Source organism: Limanda limanda, chromosome 15 (genome assembly GCF_963576545.1).
Source record: "Limanda limanda chromosome 15, fLimLim1.1, whole genome shotgun sequence".
NCBI lineage: Eukaryota > Metazoa > Chordata > Actinopteri > Pleuronectiformes > Pleuronectidae > Limanda > Limanda limanda.
The window spans coordinates 606,720-627,432 of NC_083650.1; the positions used below are offsets into that span (position 1 = coordinate 606,720).

The window sequence follows — 20,713 nt, forward strand, 5'->3', positions numbered from 1 at the left end:
ACTTCATTCTCCCAGAAGTCACTGCGTAGGTCTGTAGTCATTAAGTCCTGTGGTCCTGGATTTTTTGGGATTGGGATGATGCTGGAGGATTTGATTTGAGTATATCTACATAAAAAAGTACTTAGCAATATAGTGTGGCAGAGATGATATAACTTCTGTGTGCAGTGGATACAAGTGGAGCAGCTCGTGTATATCTGATACATTGAACTGGATCCTGAACAATTGTTTAATCTTTGTGTCAACAGCCAACACGTCTGAATGTGATTAAGAACGACAATGAGAGCTGGGACTACACTAAACCGTATTTGGTCAGACGAGGTAAGATACGTGCTGTCACCCTGTTGCTCTCTTTTTATCTCTCTCATTTGTCCACTTAAATCAGACTACACTGGATTGTTCAGGGTAATCCAACTTTTTTACAATACAAATCATCCTATAATGTTGAAGGTAGGACTCACTGGTAGCACATTACCCTGCCCTGTAGCCTTTCTTGATTCATATTACACCAGTAAAATGATCTTATTTTCAATAGACATTAGGGAAACTGTGTCCAGATCTTCAGTCATTACGGGTCGGTATTTTACTGCGGATTAAGAGTAGTCATAAACAGACTGGACCCTAGACTTCCATCACACCAAGACTCGTCTGCCTACTGTCTGTTCATCTCCAATCTTCACACTCTCATACCGGCCTCTCACAAGCCTGCATCTGCGCTTACCATGGGGGAAAGAGAGAGAATCATTGAGGGAGAGAGAAAAAAAGAGAAAGAGGGATGGACGTCAGGCTGACCATGCACAGCATCTTTCTTTCATCTTCACCCTCTGCAACCAAGCAAAAAGAGAGAGGGAGGGAGAAAAAGAGATGGATTTCAATCCTGCTGACCACCATGCAGCTGCTGCTTCAACATGCCCAGGAGACATCAGTCCCACCTCTGTATGCAGGACTCCAGTATAACTTCCTTCTATCTTTCTATTCCACCCTGTTTTTAAAATCCTCCCCTGGCTGAAGAAGTAGTCTTGCATGACCTGATGTTTGGTTCACACATTGTGATAAACCCTTCAAGGCCTCTAGATTCTAGATTTTACTCTCAATGGTTCTTTGATGGCGGTCTTCCATACATTAATGAAGATGGACCTCACATATGATACTGAGAGCCACTTCACCATGTCAAATTCCTTGTTTGTGTGAACTTACTTGGCCAATAAAACCTGATTCTGATGATAACTCCCCAATTAGGAATTTATGTGGTCCAATTGCTTCTCTCTAGGTGAGCTGAGTATTTGTCCAGGCAGCCTCAGTCTTTTCTTTAGTCGTTTTTAGGGAGGTGAGAAAAAAGTCTCCAAGATGACCTGGATATAAATCCCTCTAAGAAAGCTTAATGGCCTTTCCAACTCTAGTCAGACTTTCGGTCTTAGAATGACATGACCCATGGAGCCACAACAGCCACATATATTAGAAAGACACCAAAATTTAAAATATTAAAATGATTCTTTAAGATATCGGTTAGCAGATCGTTAAAGATCTTCTTTTGTATAGTACTGCTGAAAACAATAATATAAACAATAATGTATATAGACTGAATAAATGTATAGAATAGTGTGATTGTATGTGAGTGTTTGAATGAGAATGGATTGATTTTTGACAAAAATTTGCTAAACAGACTAATTTGCTTTAATTTAATGTATGTTACTGATAAATGAAATGACAATGTCTTTCTTTATACCCTATGTAAATACTGCAATATGGTGGAAATATGGTTTATCTTGAAGCCCACTGATCTGAATCCCCTGTTTGCATTCCCTGTATATTTTGAGGTGTGCATGTGTGTGGCTTTTATAAACCAGTCCTGAGAATGTTGATTAGTAGATTGTGAATAGAAAAGATTGAATCAGTGACTTCATCAAAAACAAGGCCAGACAACTGGACTTTAATTTCAGTAGTGACGTTCTATGTTATCTATACATGGCTCTGTGTACAGGGAACTATCCAAAATGGTATTTTTGTGCTGAGATTAATGTTGGGGTCTGTTTATTCTTAATTAATTCAATTCACAAAGTGAGATTACCATTCCCTAAGTGTCATTGAGGATTGGCCCAAAACTGTTATTTATGAAATATTCACTAAATAAATCAATAATACAATGTTGTTTTGAATGGGGGCTCATTGCAAGGACATAGACTGGGACAAATCACCACAACACCAGGATCAACCTTTATAGGCTTTTAAGAAGGGACTCTACCGGGTTTCCAACAAGCATGTTTCCAAGTGTTGGGAAGTGCTCCTGTATATGTGAAAACAGTAGAGTAAAGCCTTACATCTCTGTAAAGGGAGCTGTGTTTGATAAGTCTGAAGTCTGCTACATGTCTTCAAGTGATGCCACCTAAGTCTGTATGGGCTGGTTCTGAAAACTACAAGTTTTAGTAAAAAAACAGGTTGTGAAGTGAGTACATCAAACCTCAGTCACCCACTGCTACCTCTCCTTCAGGCTACAAGTAGTTTGACAGTATTGTAAAAGTGCAATACAAGTGCAAGGTAATAATGTGTGCATTCACACAACAAGCATACAAGTCTCTACTGTAGTGCTGTCGTTCCCCACACCCCTGCCAGTAGGCTCATAAAGTTAATCATCTCCTGTCCCAAGTAATATTCACACAAACTAAGGTGAAAATCTTTCCATGCAAGTTGTTGTGCCCACACATGCATATGCACACACACCCAGACATGGGTGAAAACAATTATCTGTTGCAAGTAGGGGTAATGAAGCATGAATGAGAACCATAGAATCAACAAACTCTGAGTTTAAAAATCAAACAATGCACAGCAGTAATCTATAACACAGACATCTAATTACAAATATTGCAAATATGACAATACTTGTGTCGTAAATGAAACTACTTGCTGTTAATAAGAGACTGAACATGCCACACAAATACTAATGTTGCCTATTAATATTAATCAACCTTAATAAAGGGCATGTGATTTGGACATTTTCTTTAGTGTAAAGATCAAATAGCCACATTACATAAAGAATCGTGTCTTGGTGGCTGATACAATCAGTAGCTGAGCTCAGTGGCATCTGTGACTAAGCAGATTATCAGAGAAAAGAGTCAGTGTCATTTCAATGGGCCTCCAATGTAATATATAGTTTGAGTATATACTTCTGTATCTAATGCATTCACTGTTTTGTGGATGAGACAACGTGTGTTTGACAAACACAGTGATGATGGTAATATTTGTATCATTATGATAATAATGTAATGCAGGTTGATGTTCTTTCGTGCTGTGGGAGAAAAAAGGGGAAGCTTGATGCCTCACAGGTACTGTCTCTTTCATATCTTTGTTTAAGTGACCTCTGTATCATTATAACTGCCTCCCTCTGAATAAAACTACCTTAAAGCTGTTTATTTCTTATTTGCCCACCTTCATCACAATGATAAAACGTGAAATTTTAGTTCTGTGTAGAAGCATTGTCCACACGTGTGGTTTATAGAAAGGAATTAACTTTAACAGGAAATTAACATACTTTCAATGTGGTTTGAAATGATTTGTAGGACTGAGGAGTGTTTGTTGATAAAGCAGGTGCCCTTGTATCAGACTTTCTTACCACACCCTCCTGGAGAACAAGCTTGTGCCTTCTGTCTTCTAATCTTTGAATGACAGTTTGCAGCACTGCGACCGAAATGACAAATTATATAAAAGTCCCATCTTTTTCTTGAGTTAACACTAATGTGAGATACTAAAACTAACAATGTCAATTGTTGTTAAAATATTCAAAAGAATGTCTTAAAACTGCATAACAAAAAGACCCCAATAAACCACAGACAATACAGATAATTGTTTAGATAATGAAAATCTTTCAGACCATTCATACAGCATCATTCTTCACAGCCATTCTTAGTCCCTCAAACTTGGATAATGTTTCAAATGGATGAGGGTTAATGCATTCAAGCAGATATTACTTGAGAAATATTTGCAGTGCCCACAGGATTCTACCAAGACTGTTTCATGTTCAATTCGACTCCTGAGATGCAGCAGGCGCTGTTGAATGTCCATGATGGCTTTTGAAATGCATCATTTTTTTCCAGATTATGTGATTCTTCTGACTTTATCATCTCATACTGGGGCGGCTTGCTGGCAAGTGGGAAATGCCACGACTTCTAAGACTTCGATGTTGGTGATACTTTGTATGACTAGAGAGGATCTCAGTTGCTGAGTAACAGAGTGTCAACAAACGTGATATGGTTGTCGCAACAGAAGAGCGATTTCATCTGAAGACAAATCTGTATTTTGACCACTTGATTTACATTCTACCCTTTACTTTTGATTGTGGGCTTTAGGTAGTGACCAGCGAATGCCATTGTTTTCACGGGAGGCTGTGGATTAGGGGAACAGCGGTCGTCCTCTAACCAGAAGGTCGACAGTTTGATCCCAGTCTTCCCAATTTGCATGCCGAAGTGACCTTGGGCAAGATGCTGAGCCCTGAATTGCCCCTCATAGAAAAAAAAGAGCTTCCCATAGATGCACTGTATGGATGTTTGTGTGAATGGGTGAATGGCAAACTGTACTGTAACGTGATTTGAGTGGTCAGCAAGACCAGAAAGTGCTATATAAATACAGACCATTACTATTTAACATTGTGGAAGCAAGCACAGGAAATTTGTTTCATTTGTGGTGGGGCTGGTTTCTCTATTAAAGACAGGGTGAGGAGCTCAGACACATGCATTAGACTTATTTCAAGTGGTTTGGGAATCCAATTTAGAGGCCTTCTCTTAAGGTTTTCCATGTTTTTATGTCCAACCAGGGCACCAGGACTCATCCAGAATAACCATAGGGATTATTCTATTGGAGGAGGCTGTGACTCAGGTTTGTTTCAAAGTCAGTGGTTCAATTCTTGGCTCCTCCAGTCAAAGTACCTTTGGTAAGACAGTGTAAAGAGCTTTGGATGGTTGTTAAGACTAGAAAAAGCACTATGAATGCAGTCAATTTACCATTTAGCCAGGAATTGTCTTAGTATCCCTGAAGGAGCTGGAGTTTGGGGCTAGGGAGAAGGATGTTTAGACTACCTTTTTCATCTATCGATAAAGTGACGAGTCACTGGAAAATTGTTGTCTTGTTTCAAGCTAATAACCAACAGCTTACTCTCCACATTATGCTACAACATCAGTTTCCCTTTAAGATTCAACTTCAAGAAATATGTTCTGTGGCTTTATCCTCTTGGCTTTCCAACAAATGATATACTGATATGTTTTACAACTTAAAGGGATAGTTCACTGAAAAATGAAAATGCACTGATCATCTACTCACCACTATGCCGATGGAGGGGATTGGTGAAGTGTTTGATTCCACAAAACACCTGTGGAGTCTCAGGGGCAAACTTTGTTGCAGCTGAATCCAATCCAATTTAAAGTCAATGGAGACATACACTTCAGACGTAATAAAACAACAGAAAAAAACATAACATGCCTTCATACTGCTTGTGTGTCACCCCGACATAAATATTCAACAGGAAAAGCTGTAAATGTCTGACATATTGGCTAGCAGTACATTCAGACTGTTAAATTGCAGGTTAGATGTTTGCAGTGGTTACCTGCTGGAGGGCAAGTAGGATGGTAATGGGTGACTAGGAACCAGGAACTGTTATCAAACTGCTGGTTCTGGCCAGACCATAGAATTGAGCTGGCAGCCACCACCTTGGGATTTGGAGCAGATGTTGACAGGACTGCAGAACAGCCACAGGTGTCAGCTGGACTTCCGATAAAGGATCAGGACCAGGCTTTGGCTGTACTACATTGACAAATGTATAAAAAACAGGAGTCATCCAAACTCAAATGAGGAACCAATGTCAGCCAGGCAGCTGACTGGAAACAAGGAACAGAAATTATCTACTGCTGACTGGAAATGAGGATCAGCTCAGGCTTTATTGTGCTGAGTAGCTTTGCATTCTGAGGTTGAGGTATGTGGTCATAGCTGGGACCCTGTAACTGAGGTGTGGATTGGCTTTTGATTTGTGCTGGATGGGCACCTGGGTGTCTTAAGGACTGGCAACTGGGTGTGTCAGCTGAGCCTCCTAGTGGCAACAAAAGCGATGATGTTCTAGTTTTCTCTTGGGGAGAAAATTCTTCTGAAAAATACCTCCTAAGGGTCTGTCAGATTTTCAGCCTGATGGCCAGGGATGGGGAAAGATAAAACCAAATAATTTAAAATAACATATCAAATACCTTTATCCTTAAAGGCTCCAGTATGCTTCTACGTATCCGTTTCTCGGAGAGGGCTCCACGTGGGGCAAAGAGTCTTTTCGATTTTTACTTGTCCGATCACTGTACGTCGAAAAAAATTCACCGCCAAACCCATAGGTGGCGCAACGGAAGACGAGCTCAGAGAAGCCTACCCCATTTGGGAAGAAGAAGTCCACGTATGTCTGTTTACCTCTGTTAGCTTGCCTCCCACACACTGAACCATGGCAACTAACAGAACTAAATAAAGTGACACCCAGCGGGTCAAAATGCTGATGTTATCGTTTCTTAGCGCAGCGGTTCCCCGGTCTTGTTTCCGAACTGTGTTGCTGATTCCACAGCTTGAAGCTCCGTGTAGCTTGAAGCTAGCTCCCCTCCCAGCTAGCTTCCACACACAGTCAGCAGGGACTCCCGACACTAACTACTACTATCCAGTGTTTGCTTCTAACCTGGCGGTATTATAGAAACAGTGTCATGATAGAAGTGGAATTAAAGTCGTGACGGCGGGTTTTTGCTCTGTTACCATAGCAGTTAGCATGGTGGCTAGCCCGCTAGCCTAGCCCGCTAGCGCCGTTTTGAAAGCTCGTTATAACCGTATGTGACCGTGCACACATGCCGTCAGTGCTCTAACGAGCCACCGTCAGCCGGACAACTCCGCTGGCTTAACACACACGTCACATTTATCGTAGAATCGTAGTTGTGTTTGGGTTTATTGTCAAGCAGGAAGTTTAAGGTCCGGAAATGACGTCGTAGGGAAATGATGTTGTTCGCGGAACAATCACAGCCAAGGTCTGTCCGTGGGCTCTCCGACATAAACAGGGACAGTTAGAAAAATCAGAGGTGTACGAAAAGCTCTCCGAGGCGCGTTCCACGACGGATAGGGCGGTCTTATTGTCCGTAATAGAAAAGACGTAGAAGCATAAATTGGCCTTTAGTTTATCAAAATAAACTGTAACCCTTACAGTATTCGTGTATTTTAAAAATACAAAAAAACACTTTTCCAAGGGAGCCTGAATCACATTGCATATGTATATATATATCGACCGCTCAAAAACATAAGGGAAAATCAAACCTCATGCAGACCATCACTACCCCCGGACCATCAAACCAGTCATGCTGGAGGATGTTACAGGCAGAATAAAGTTCACCACAGCGACTCCAGACTCTTTCATGCCTGTCACATGTGCTGAGTTTGAGCCTGCTCTCATCAGTGTACAGAGCTGGCTACCAGTCGTGGACCTGCTAATTATGGTCCTCTTGCGAATGTCAATCGAGCTGCACGGTGCTGCGTTGTGGGCACAGGTCCCACTTGACTAGAGGATGTTGGGGCCTCATGCCACCCTCATGGAGGGTGTTTCTGACAGCTTGGTCAGAAAGATTAAGATTAAGATACATTTATTTGTCCCAAACACATGCACAGACATGCACAAGCACACTCATGCAAGGAGGGAAATTTAACCTCTGCTTTTAACCTATCTGGTGCAGGACACACAGAGCAGTGGACAGCCATGTACGGCGCCCGGGGAGCAGATGTTGGGGGAGTAAGGTGCCTTGTTCAGGGGCACTAGACAGGGTAGGGAGAATTTTTGGACAGATCAATCCAGGTTCGTCTTTTTGTTGTTTCTCCGTGGAGTCGAACCAGGGACAAACCAGAGACCTTTTCTGCCCATAGTCCAAGTTTCTGCCACTAGTCCACCGCCAATGCACACAAGCAGCCTGCGGGAGGTCAATTAAGTGTTCCCTTAATTTTTTGAGCAGTGTATATTTCAGCCTATTTGATCAATCCCATCAGCAGATCACTGACTCTGCTGCATGTCAGATTTATGGCTGTCCAATGATGCAACCACTCAACAGACTTAGAGAGGTTGTGAGCTACAACAATTTCCAGGATGAGATAACAACCTCTTGTTTAATGGCATTGCAGTACAATGTTGTTACTGACAATAAGGCACAAAACACGTTTGCAAGGTAAATTATCTTGTGACATTATGAAGTGATTTTATACAACTCTGAAACAATTCATATTTTTTCCCGTGCACAACCAAAGTAAACTTAACATAGGCCAAAAGTATCATATTGTGAGGGCTGTCAATGTAACTGAGGTTAATAAGTTAGCTCGAACAGTTCGTAAATTTGATTTGCCTAGGATACTTAAACAAACACCAAAACATAACAGAAACTCAAAAGAATTGTAGCAGCTAATGCTAAAAATTTATGGAAAGCTGGAAACAAAGTTCTAATATTGTGATTCTTCTTCTTTGGGCCTCGCTTCGTGCTCGATCATCAATTTTCTGACCCTCAATGTTATGACGTCAACAAGCCTGGGCAAATAACTGAGTAGACACTAATCAGAGGCTGCACACGTCATCACGTAGACGTTTTGCAGAAAGAATTTTACAGTATTTTTGAACTACAAAAATACAAAACATTATAGTATTTTGATGCAAAATATGAATCAATTTTCATCAAACCTATCAAATACAAATTACAAAATACTATTTTGTATTTCAAATACATATTTCAAATCCATGTATCATAAATAGTGCCCATCCCTGCTGATGGCAAGTGTGCAAACAGGCCTGAAGGCTCTGGATGTACTGCTACCTACAGTGGAAGCTCACTGGACAGTAATTGGTCCTGTGGTAGCTGAAGCTGGCTTGTGACTAGCCAACCGGTAGGCTGGTTGTAGTTGCAGATCAGTCCACTTGGCACGCTCATTGGTACATTGGCAAGGGGTATTTAGACAGTGGGTTGCCCAGTGGTTGTACAGGGGTAATGACTATATGTTCACTTTAGAGCCCTTAGAAATATAGGGCCCTTTACAAAGTCCAAGAAGGAAGTCCATATCTCTTCAAACTGTTCATATTTTCCTTTTAGTGAATATGTTATTTTTTCCATGGCTATAACTTGTACAATGTCCTGTAGCCAGCCTTTGGTGGTCGGCCTCTGTATAGATTTCCAACATTTTGCAATAGTTCGTCTGGCTTGTAGTAGGCATAGGGTAACCATCTTTCTGTTAGCTCTGCAGAGATTAATGTCCTTTGGTATGAGTCACAAAACGCACATTCTTGCACTCTCTCAACAACCTCACTCCAAAACTCTTGTACTTTTGAACAGGACCATAAACAGTGGAAAAGCGTCCCCTAATGTGTTTCACATTTAATACATACATCTGGAATATTATCATCGAAATGATTCAACAGCTCTGGGGTGATATACAGCGTCATGGACCATTTACACGGTAACAGTCTGAAACTGAATTAGATGTTTGTGTTTGTGATTGGGTACAAATATTTTGCCATTCAGACCCTGTTATCTCCTCCCCTATGTCTGCGCACCAAGCAAGTAAATGGTAAATGGAGTTGTATTTATATAGCGCTTTTCTAGTCTGATGATGACCACTCAAAGCGCTTTACAGTACAGTTTCACATTCACCCATTCACACACACATTCATACAGTGCATCTATTCGCAGCACTTTGTTATTCTATGGGGGGCCATTCAGGGTTCAGCATCTTGCCCAAGGACACTTCGGCATGCAGATGGTTCAGACTGGGGATTGAACCGCCGACTCGACTTGGACTTGGACATCAATGACTCGTGACTTCACTTGGACTTGAGCCTTTTGACTTGATAAGACTTGCTCCTTTCCCCAAAACCCAAAGATTAAAAAGTATGTTATTAAGGAACGCTCTGTATCTTTCATTGTGTATGTGTGCGTCAGGGGTGTAAAGTAACGAAAGGCAAGGCAAGTGGTAGATGCTGCATAGAGTGGATGACGTTCCCTATCGTGCACATTCAACATATGAAAACTGATCGTAAAGTTCACTGTTCGCGAAAAATATGCGCGACAGGCACAACACTGCACAGGGATCCACTGTGGAGGGGCTGCAGAGCCGCGGGCTGCAGACCCCTGGCTACGGCGAAAGAGCGATTTGCTTACTGCTCCGCCGTTAAAGAGATGCAGACGTCAGAATATTAGTTATAATATTTGATCCAAAAGTATTTATTAATCTAAGGAGATTTGGAATAGAGCTCTTTAGCTGAGTCGGGAATAAAACTATGTCGTCTGCGAATAGTCCTATTTTATTCTCCACATTCCCTATTCTGATAACTGTTATACTGCTGTTTTGTCTAATTGCCATTGCAAGTGGCTCGATTGATAATGCAAACAGAAGGGGCGAAAGGGGGCACCCCTGTCTGGTCCCTCGTTGGAGTTTGAAGGGTTGGGAGGTTACAAAGTTTGTCATGACTGATGCGCTAGGGGAGTGATATAACATTTTCACGCACTTACAGATGTATTCACCAAACCCAAACCTCTGGAGCACTTCAAAAAGATAACTGTGTTCCACACTGTCAAACGCTTTTTCGGCGTCCAGGGAGACTCTTGCTGTGTCTGGGCTTTCCTTCCTCACATCTATAATATTTAGTAGTCTTTGAATATTATGAAAACCTTGACGACCCTTTATGAAACCATTTTGGTCAGAGGCGATCAGAGATGGAAGATGGTTTTCAAGACTTCTCGCAAACACCTTTGCTATAATCTTAGCATCTGAGTTTATTAGTGAAATAGGACGATAGTGCCCACATTTTATGGGGGGGTTATCTGGCTTTAAGATCAGTGTTATTAAGGCATTGGATAGGAAGGGTGGTAAATGTTCGGCTTCAATTGATTCAACTTACATATCAAAGAGCGGTGGCAAAGGCATCTCCTTAAACGATTGTAGATGTCAATGGGTAGTCCAGACGGACCTCATGCTTTCCCACCGTTCATATGGGACAGCGCTTCAAACAGTTCCTTCTTTGTAATTAAAAAATCTGTGATTTTGTGTGTGTGTGCGTGCGTGCATGTGTGTGTGTGCGTGTGGGTGTATGTGTGTCTATGTGTGTGTTGTTTCAGAGCGTGGAAAGGGCAGACAGAGGCAGGCAATTTTAGGAGAACACCCATCGTCCTACAGTGAGAATGGCTATGGTAAGACTAAGACACTTGCACACACACACAAACTTGGAATTAAAGTGGTATAACTGACTCAACATTCACTACGTTTACATGATGGCATAAACCCGATTTCGGCTGAAGCCCGGTTTCTCTATCCATGGGGGGTACATGGCACTGAGAAATCCGACTCTTGTCCGAAAGCATTTCATACCCCGCTACGATAGGTGGCGCTGTTTTCATTACAGCTAGTGGTGATCGACCATTTCCGCTTGACCTCGTCACCACTAACAACAACAGCCTTTAACTCAGCATGCGAGAAAGATGACGAACGGAGAGCAAGGTGAAGCTACGTCCCTCTACATGATGTTGTGCATGTTTACTCTAGGAGTACTGCGAATGCGAACGGCGCATTTGATTAGAATGGTTTGTTTGTTTGTGCCGGCTGGCCGGCACCGGGCAGCAACATTTTATCTAACTGTCGACTTCCGGGTCACGGCCAGGGAGGGAGGGAGGGGGGGGGGGCAGGATCTCAAGCATGCGCAAAGACGTCAACTCCAGTTGTTGTCTAGCTTCCAGAGTTACATGCGCGCGTTGTCCGATATACAGCCAAATCCGATCTACTTATCTGGGGGTGGTTATCCGACTTCAGTCGGACACAAGAAATCTAGATTTGTGGAGTTACATGACATGGATCTTCGATTGAAACCGGACAACGCCAGAAATCGGGTTTAAATCGGACACATGTAACCGCAGTGACTGTCACACAGTGCAACTACTTTATGTATGATGTCCATACCACAAAGGTGAAACACACCTTTACTAAACAGCTGGAGCAAACAACGGAGCAGGTTAAGTTGCAGATAATAGATCAAGCAATATTAAAAGTACTGCTCCCTGACCAATCAATTCCTTTGAAACATGACATCACCATTCTTAGAGGATCCTGTGGTGAAAAAAAAAGGATCCTGTTGAGCTTGTGTGCAGATTGTTGGAGGGTCTCTAAGGAGGACATGGGTCTTCAGAGAAACCCTTTTGCCTACTAAGATGAGTATTTTTATAAAAGATATACATCCCCATTGTCAACTGCTGGAGCCAATCATAACATAGAGTCTGCATAGCCTATGTTCCTTTGCTTGTGGTAGTTACTTATGTTGATGTACTGGGTGTGTTATCATCAGGATAACAGGACATAGTTTAATACTTCTCCTTCCCTTTAAGTAGGTCTCTCTCTCTGAGACTCGCAAAGTCAGCCCTCACCAAAATGACACTACACTGTTTTTGCACTCTCCTTAAATTGAAGGATAATGGAAGTATACAACAATGTCTGGTTGTTTAAGTCAATCTCCACTGCCAACACACCCAGTACACCTTAATCTCTCCTTGTTTCCAGAGCCATGGGCGCGTCGTGTCACCAAGATTACAATGTGCAGTCACATGCCGCATGAAAATAGCTCCATATCGGTAGATTGGCTAGTAATTGCCAACGTTTCCAGTTTGTCCTCAGAGTCAATGCAGACAGCACGTGTCAAACTGAAGCCCATTATAGAGGCTTCACCACGTGATTCAGTGAAATGTTTCATCGCTTATCTAAGAGTCTACTTCAGTTCAGTTCCACAAGTCTTGTTGGTAAAGAGCAGATTCATATCTTGTGCCCCAGAGTTATTTATTTTCGTTATTATGTCGTGGTCACGTAATATATTTTTTCCCAAATGTCAGGGGATTTGTAACTTACAAATTCACATAATCAGAGATTTTTTACCAGCTGTCCTTCCTCCATTTAGCAGTTGTAATTGTGTTTTTTTAGCCTGGATGTGTAGTTTTACTATACAACCCTTTGTTCCTCATTTGTAAAATATGCAGCTCTGCTGTCAGTCAAACTTGTCCATGTTGGTGATTCAAGATATGCCATAAACCCCATACCTTTTATGTGCACACGCTCATACCTAGATTAGGAAATCCTGGGTTGACTTAACAAGTTGATAACCAGCGTTGGGTGATCGTTAACCTGAACATTAGGTAAAATCAAGCCAGATTACGGAAAAATAGCCATGTTATGTTGAGCTTGCTGCACGGTAAAGGCCCTTGTTGTCAGTACTTAACTTTTACTCTTACTAAACTTTATTGAACAGTGCTGAGAATCATACTTTCTCTGCCTCCTTAGGTCCACCCTGCCCCCTGCTACCTCTGCCTGGTAACAGCAGGTATAAGCTCACAGTGGATGTTCCAGACATGGTGTCCTACCCTGTGCCCCAGTCATCCTCCTCATACTCTGGCCACGCCCCTAGCTCTGTTGCCATGGTGAGCGGCCTCCATCCATCCAAAATGAACTGCACCCGCATCTTCAACCTCTTCTGCCTTTATGGCAACATTGAGAAGGTATTTATTTATATATCATTTAAGTTGATATTAGAATTTTCCTGCTTCATGTCTTTTATAGAAACAAACAAAATGTTGTAAATGTGGTATCACACTAGCATAGAGCTACAGGCAATGCACCTTAATTTTGTTCTTTTATTTTAGTTTATCAGTTTGTAATCTTATCTATATATTATTTTTATTTTATGAAGACATTATTGATATATTTTCTTGAATACACCTATGCAGTATATATTATTTACTCTCATTACATTACATTACATTTCATTTAGCTGACGCTTTTATCCAAAGCGACTTACAATAAGTGCATTCAACCCTGAGGGTACAAACCAAGAACAACAAGAATCAAGACAGTAAAATTTCTTCGAAATAAAGCAAAACTACAAAGTGCTATAAGTAAGTGCCATTTTAGTGCTACCAAAGTGTTAGTTTGAAAAGTGGTTAGTGTTTTTTTTTTTTTTTTTTTTTTTATTCAAGGTACAGTCGGAAGAGGTGTGTTTTTAGTTTTCGGCGAAAGATGTGTAAACTTTCAGATGTCCGGATGTCGAGTGGGAGCTCATTCCACCATTTAGGAGCTAGGACAGCAAACAGTCGTGATTTTGATGAGTGTTTAGCTCGCAGTGAAGGAGCAACGAGTCGTTTCGCTGAAGCAGAGCGGAGTGAACGTGCTGGTGTGTAGCTAATGTCAATTCAGCTGCCTTCCACGAAACACCTGTATCTGCCAACACGAGTCGTGTATGGCCCAGTGCATCTGAGTGCAATGTTACTGACGGTGGCATCTCACAGAAGTGATGCAGACCCATGTGTGATGGTGGTGCAAAATTAGTCTTTTCATCCTGTGGGTTCAAAGATGTCAGTGGTGTGTGTAAATGAGCAAATTACACATCCAGATGTTAAAGCTTACTTAACAAAACAGGACTGAATGACAAACTCAGACGAAGAAAGTTCGATAGGCAAAGTTCCTTATTCGAATAACAAGGCCTTTACATGAGTCCAACACAAGTCCAAACACAGGCGAAGGTATCCAAGAGGTAAAACTATCGCTAAACAGGTAATAAAAAGACAGGTGCACTACACGAACACAAGGAAAAATAGCTGGAAGACACAAGAGGGTACAACTTTCTAGCAACAACTGAGGGAAGCATATAAACTAAATCCCCACAAGGGCAGGGAATTGCACACGGGGGACATTCAAGCGAAACACATTAGAGCTGGCAGGTGATCACACACGAGGGAAACTTGATAGGACATGGGATCTGAAATGAGAGACAAGACACAAGTTACCAAAATTAAACAGGAAAACACGTAATGAATAATAAAACATTACATAAACAAAATTTAAGGAGCCAAGCGAAATGTGACACCTGTTGTCATGGTTATACACACTAACTTCCTGACATTATATTCTGCTGCCACCGCAAGTGGGCATACATTCTAAATTAATGTAAGAAAGCAACATCAGATCCTTTAAGAGACAGTGCTGAGATGGGATCAGATGTAAGCAAAGAAATTTTTTCTTGTTTAATGTCTATTTTTAGATTTAACAGGTCAAGTACAGCTTGACCTGCTTGCCCTCATGGCACACCACTGGGTTTACTTAAACAACCTTAATACAGCTCTTCTGTACAGTTACGTTTAATGTGCAAATAATCTCCTCATTTCAGCAGTGAAAACTAATTTAAAATGGAATGGCACGCAGTAGAGTGCAGCCCTATGCCACGGCCCACCAGTGCCCTTATGAAATTACATTTAGATTCACTAGATCTGAATTTTATTTGGATCTGCACCAAATTCACACACTCACAAATATCAGTCCCCATGAATTATTCTTTGACAAATCAATGGAAAATTGAAACCCAAATCCAATCCAGATCCACAACTAAATTGAATGAGTTTTCTTGGATCATGTCCTGTACCTCTTACCAAATTTTTTAGAAATCCATTCATTTGTTTTTTAAGTAATCTTGCATACAACCAAACCAATTAACCAAGAAACAAATGGAAAAACATAGCCTCCTTGGCAGAGGTAAAAACTTTGGAATTGCTTTGGAATGTAAGCACATACCACATACCTGTTACTGTTTTCATATGTCTATTGTTTAGAGACAGACTTGCAAAAACATGCAAATTTATATCCTTTTGACAGCTGTTAACTATGTGTGTGTGTGTGCATATATGTAAATGCAGGTGAAGTTTATGAAGAGTGTTCCTGGTACAGCATTGGTTGAGATGGGAGATGAGTATGCAGTTGACAGAGCCATCACACACCTCAACAGTATCAAGGTGTTTGGCAAGAGACTCAACGTCTGGTGAGAAGTACATCAATACATACACGTACATAATATATATTATTTTACTCATATCTTTAACAGGGTGTGCTGCTGTTATAAAATCTCTACATGCAAACGTTAGTCAAATGTAATATTGCTAAATTAAAGATTTAAAAGCTGTCACCTTTCTTAAAGTATTAAAAGTAGTGGGGTTACTAAAAAGGCCAGCTCACAGAAACGAAAGACAGATGTAAGAGTACATTAAGTACGATTTTAGGAATGATCACCAGAGATGGTAGGCAATACCTGGATACCATTTAGCGCATGCGCATTAGGTTAAGATATGATACCATCAAATTCACGTGCTACCTGGGTGAAGCAACCAACCTGATAAAAGGAATCGGTCAAGCAGTAATTGTCTCTTACAGAATTTTCTTGACAAGATTCCAGAATTTATAGAATCTTAGTTACATCCGTAACTCTCATGGTAGGTAATTTCTGGATGACCCATACCAACAAAGATTTAAGAGACAACCCAGTTTGAGAGCCTCTGTTCCGAGAAGGCATATCCCTTACTTTGCCTACCATAGTACAGAAATGGAGCATCTGTCTGGCCAGCTGACAGATATATGTACTGTCACAGAGCCCTAACGGGACAAAGCAGTCTGGCCTAAACAAGATTATCATCATTATTTTATCATCATCAGTCTGGTTATCCATCCCAGCCAGAGGTTAAAATAACCAATCTGTTTAAGGCTGATTATATGAAAAACTGAAAGCCTCCTTGGAAGAATGATGGGGTTTGGCCCAATGTTAACACCCGGCCCACAAGTTCCAACAATGGACAAGGCGAAGGTGGGGGCTGCAACTGGAAAACCCCCTTAAGAAAATGGCTCACCAAAGGATAAAAACCCACAGTCTGACTGTCGACCATAAAATGTTTACCTGAGATGACAGCCACATACACCTTGATAGTAGACACAGCCCTGGCTCCAAAAATGTTTGACTGTACCTGAACAATATAGACAGAAAGCAATGCTCAGGGTCCACATCTTGACCAATGCCCAAACAGGAAAATGTTTCCATCAGTTTTGTCCTGTTTGAAGATGCCCAAACATATAGCTGAAGGGCATTCGGTGCTAAAAAATAAAAAATAAGATCTTAGGGATCATAGATGTGCCGTAACAGCCAACTCTTCTGTGGATAACTGTAGGTCAATCAGTTGTCATGTTGACATGATTTTGATATGTCAACAATATTTTTGCTCATACATTCATAGCAGATACAACATGCATTGATACACTGTAGGTTACAAACAAATCTGATGTTGTGTGCAGTGTGTCTAAACAGCATGCAGTGATCCCCAGTCAGGTCTTTGAGTTAGAGGATGGCAGCAGCAGCTATAAGGACTTTGCCATGACCAGGAACAATCGCTTCAGCAGCGCTGGACAGGCATCTAAAAACATCATCCAACCTCCATCTGCTGTGCTGCACTATTACAATGTGCCTCCATGCATATCACAGGACCATTTACTGAGGGTAAGGTTCTTCTATCTGATAAATGTCCTGTGTTATTAAATTGTTGAAAATACCCTTTAAGTACTCCTCTCCAAGAAGCCTGTCCCTGTCCCTCTGTCTCTTTGACGCTAGTGATCAGATTTAGCTGAAGTTGTAGACTTAACAATGTCCATTGCACATTAGAAATTTGTTGTAGATTTATTTGCCAATCCAAGGTTGGTCCATGATGTTTGTGATATTATGTGAACAACAAATATTGAACAATCCTATATAAATAGCAAGTATGTAAACATATATGCAACACATATTATCACACAAACCAAAGAAAGGGGAACTGATGTCAGAATGATATTGATGCAGGGAGGAGCAGTGTGTACATTTCTTTCAATTTAACTGCTTGCTGTTGACAGATTGAGAACAGGGGCCTCATTTATAAATCACAGTCGACCTGGAAATGTGCGTATGTGGATCAGCTTCCTATCCTGCCCTCTATACACCCACATGCAACAGTAAAGGGTCAATGCAAAGCACCTCATGTTGAATAACCCTCTTGATCAATGTTTTTTATGGTGAATCGTGGCAACAAGTGAGAAGAGGCACAACATTTTGGTCACTGAAATTGAGGTGCTTGTAAGGTGATCTAAGACATATAGTTCAATGGCCATAGGCAGTGGTATCACAAATACAAGAAAATACACCAAGTAATAATGTGTGTCCAACACTGCAGACATTATTAAACCGATGGCTGTGTTATCCCCAACCTATAGAATTTAACTTAATTATATTATTCCCAAAATGGGAAGGTAATCATTATATAGTTTTAAAAATATCAAACACATGGATCCAAGACCTCTAGGAAATCTGATCATCATTAAAGACCAAAAAATCTTTGTTGTCACTCAACACTCATTCCTTTCTAATCCTTCCAATCACATAAACCTCAATCAGTGCCAGTGCATCCATCATACACTGTGTTGTGCATGAGTTTCACTGCAGTTGTTAAGGTTGTGATAATGTTTGGACCCCAAAGCAGACACGGACGAGTAGTTGTAGAGTGAAGGAACAGAGTTTATTGGTAGGAGAAGCAGATGCAGGCTGGGGCGGCAGGGTGCTGGTTGGCTTGGAGATCCAGGATGAGATGAGGATGAGAAGTAAGGCACACGGAGGTTCTGGGTAGATGAAATGAAACACAAGAGTTAGTAGCAATACGAATAGACACGAGGGTCGAGAATAACTGCGCGCAAGATCTACCGGACTAGACGGAATAATCTGGCGCTGTCGTGGCGAGCAGACCAAGCTTTTATGGAGGGGATGATGATGTGAATTGGGAACAGGTGTGCCTCGTCCACTACGGCCAGGAACCAGCCACGCCCCCGCATCACACACAGCCTGCACAGGGAGAAACGAGAAGGGGAGGATGAGAGACAACAACAACAACCACAACACCTAAACAGAATCCTCACAGCAGTATTGATAACTTGACACTTTGCAAAATTTATATCAGCCATCGGTGGTATCCTAACCTTTACCCTCGGCCATAATTTGGAAATACAAATTTGACAGCACAAACATGTTCACTGCAGCAATTTTACACCTAAAATCTAAGTTGTAGTTTGTGATACATGCACAGGAAGATATTATTAAAAACCATGAATCATTCATTCTATTTACACTATTAATAGTTCTGCAACTCAATAATGCTATTTTATGGTAACTGAGTGTTATTTGCTTTAAGCTTACTTATATCTTTAACAATTGAAGGTGCTTATGAAAGCACAAATAACACTGCTGGTTTATTTTGTGACAGAGTTCATGACAAATCCATCTGCAAACCACCACCTCACGCCCGTGTCGCCAATTTCCACTCCTCAAAATGTTCATACACATGAGTTTGCGCACAGATGTGCACATTCTCCCATCAAATTATTTTTTATAGATCACAAATTTTATGTGGAAAGGGGCATATGCATCTTTTAGACCCGTTTTGTATTTTTGCAACAGTCATGAGTGATTCCCCATATCACACTTATTGGTGATTATAATTTCACACCAGCTTTTGACACATTAGCTGTTGTGTGTTTTTTGGCAGCTGTGTACGGAGCATGATGTGCCTGTCTTTGTCAAATTCAAGATGTTTGATGCCAAACGTGAGTAAAACTTTAATGTGACTTTTTTGTTCAAGTTTATGAAGTATATGTTGTCCTTTTGTAGTCAACATGTGAAATATTATTCTGTTACTTCTCAATGTGAACTGCTGGATACTTTTTTTTTTAACTCACATTCTGTATCTTTCTTTTAGCCTCCTCCAAGACCATCTCCGGCTTGTTGGAATTTGAAAATAAGACAGATGCTGTGGAGGTTCTTACTGTTCTCAACCATTACCAGATCAGGATACCCAGTAAGAATATCTACCCTAGTAGCACTTGTATAATAAATGTCAATTTTGTCAAATTCTGGAAGTAAAATCTCTTCACTGTAAAGTAATTATAAACTTATAATTCAATAATAATAATATATATATATATATATTAAACAAGTACTTTGGGACAAAATGTTACATATCCCGCTCAATTGCATAGTAATGATAAAAAAAAAAAACAAGTTACAAAGTAATGTACAAGTTTAAAACAGGATAAAAACGATTTAACTCAATAAACTAACTATTGAAATACAAAGGGAACATAGAATAGAATAAAAAGCGATAAAAGAACAAGGAAGACAAATGCTAGAAAATAAAAAGCTACTAAGAGATGCTTGCAACAATACACTAAAAGGAATTAAAGGCTTTTGTAAAAAAGATGTGTTTTGAAAAGTGATTTTAAAGATGTCACAGATTCTCCACACCTCAGATCTTCGAGCAGGGAGTTCCGGAGCTGAGGGGCCCTGACATCAAAAGTTCATCACCCTTAGTCCTGATATAGGATTCAGGAACAACCAACAGAGCTCTGTCTGAAAATCTGAGGGTGTGCTCATAGTGGAGGGGGGATTCAGTGAAACAAAAACCCCTCACTGATGGTTTCATTTAATTTCATTGCGATGCGCACAACTTCACAAAATCCAGAATGAAGCAAGATTGAACAATTTGAATATTTTAAATATAGAAAATAAAAATATGAAATAGTTGTTGTTGATATTGTTGCGGCCACACATATATCACTGTATGGAAAACTCTGTGCAAAACAATTAAACATATATGGGCTCTACACTTAGCTAACCAGTGTAAAATATCAGTTAATTTTGTGATGGACTCTTGGAGTTGGTTGCTACCTGTTTTTGTCCTTGGCGGCCATGTTGTATATCTTATTTCAGTCAGGACCTCTTTCATCACAATTAATGCAATTTCAATAATTGCAATTATTTAATTAGTTAGTCTGCTCT

At 40.7% G+C, this 20,713-nt stretch overlaps 1 protein-coding gene across 1 annotated transcript in view; it reads left to right on the forward strand.

The window, feature by feature from the left end:
• The window catches only part of LOC133020669 (heterogeneous nuclear ribonucleoprotein L-like), a 46,638-nt gene that overhangs the window by 22,582 nt on the left and 3,343 nt on the right, over positions 1-20,713 (forward strand). The window contains exons 7-13 of the mRNA XM_061087321.1: positions 246-318; positions 11,133-11,204; positions 13,333-13,547; positions 15,735-15,856; positions 17,155-17,356; positions 19,425-19,482; positions 19,635-19,733. Of these exons, the coding sequence (XP_060943304.1) occupies positions 246-318; positions 11,133-11,204; positions 13,333-13,547; positions 15,735-15,856; positions 17,155-17,356; positions 19,425-19,482; positions 19,635-19,733 (841 nt within the window). The remainder of the gene's footprint in view (positions 1-245; positions 319-11,132; positions 11,205-13,332; positions 13,548-15,734; positions 15,857-17,154; positions 17,357-19,424; positions 19,483-19,634; positions 19,734-20,713) is intronic.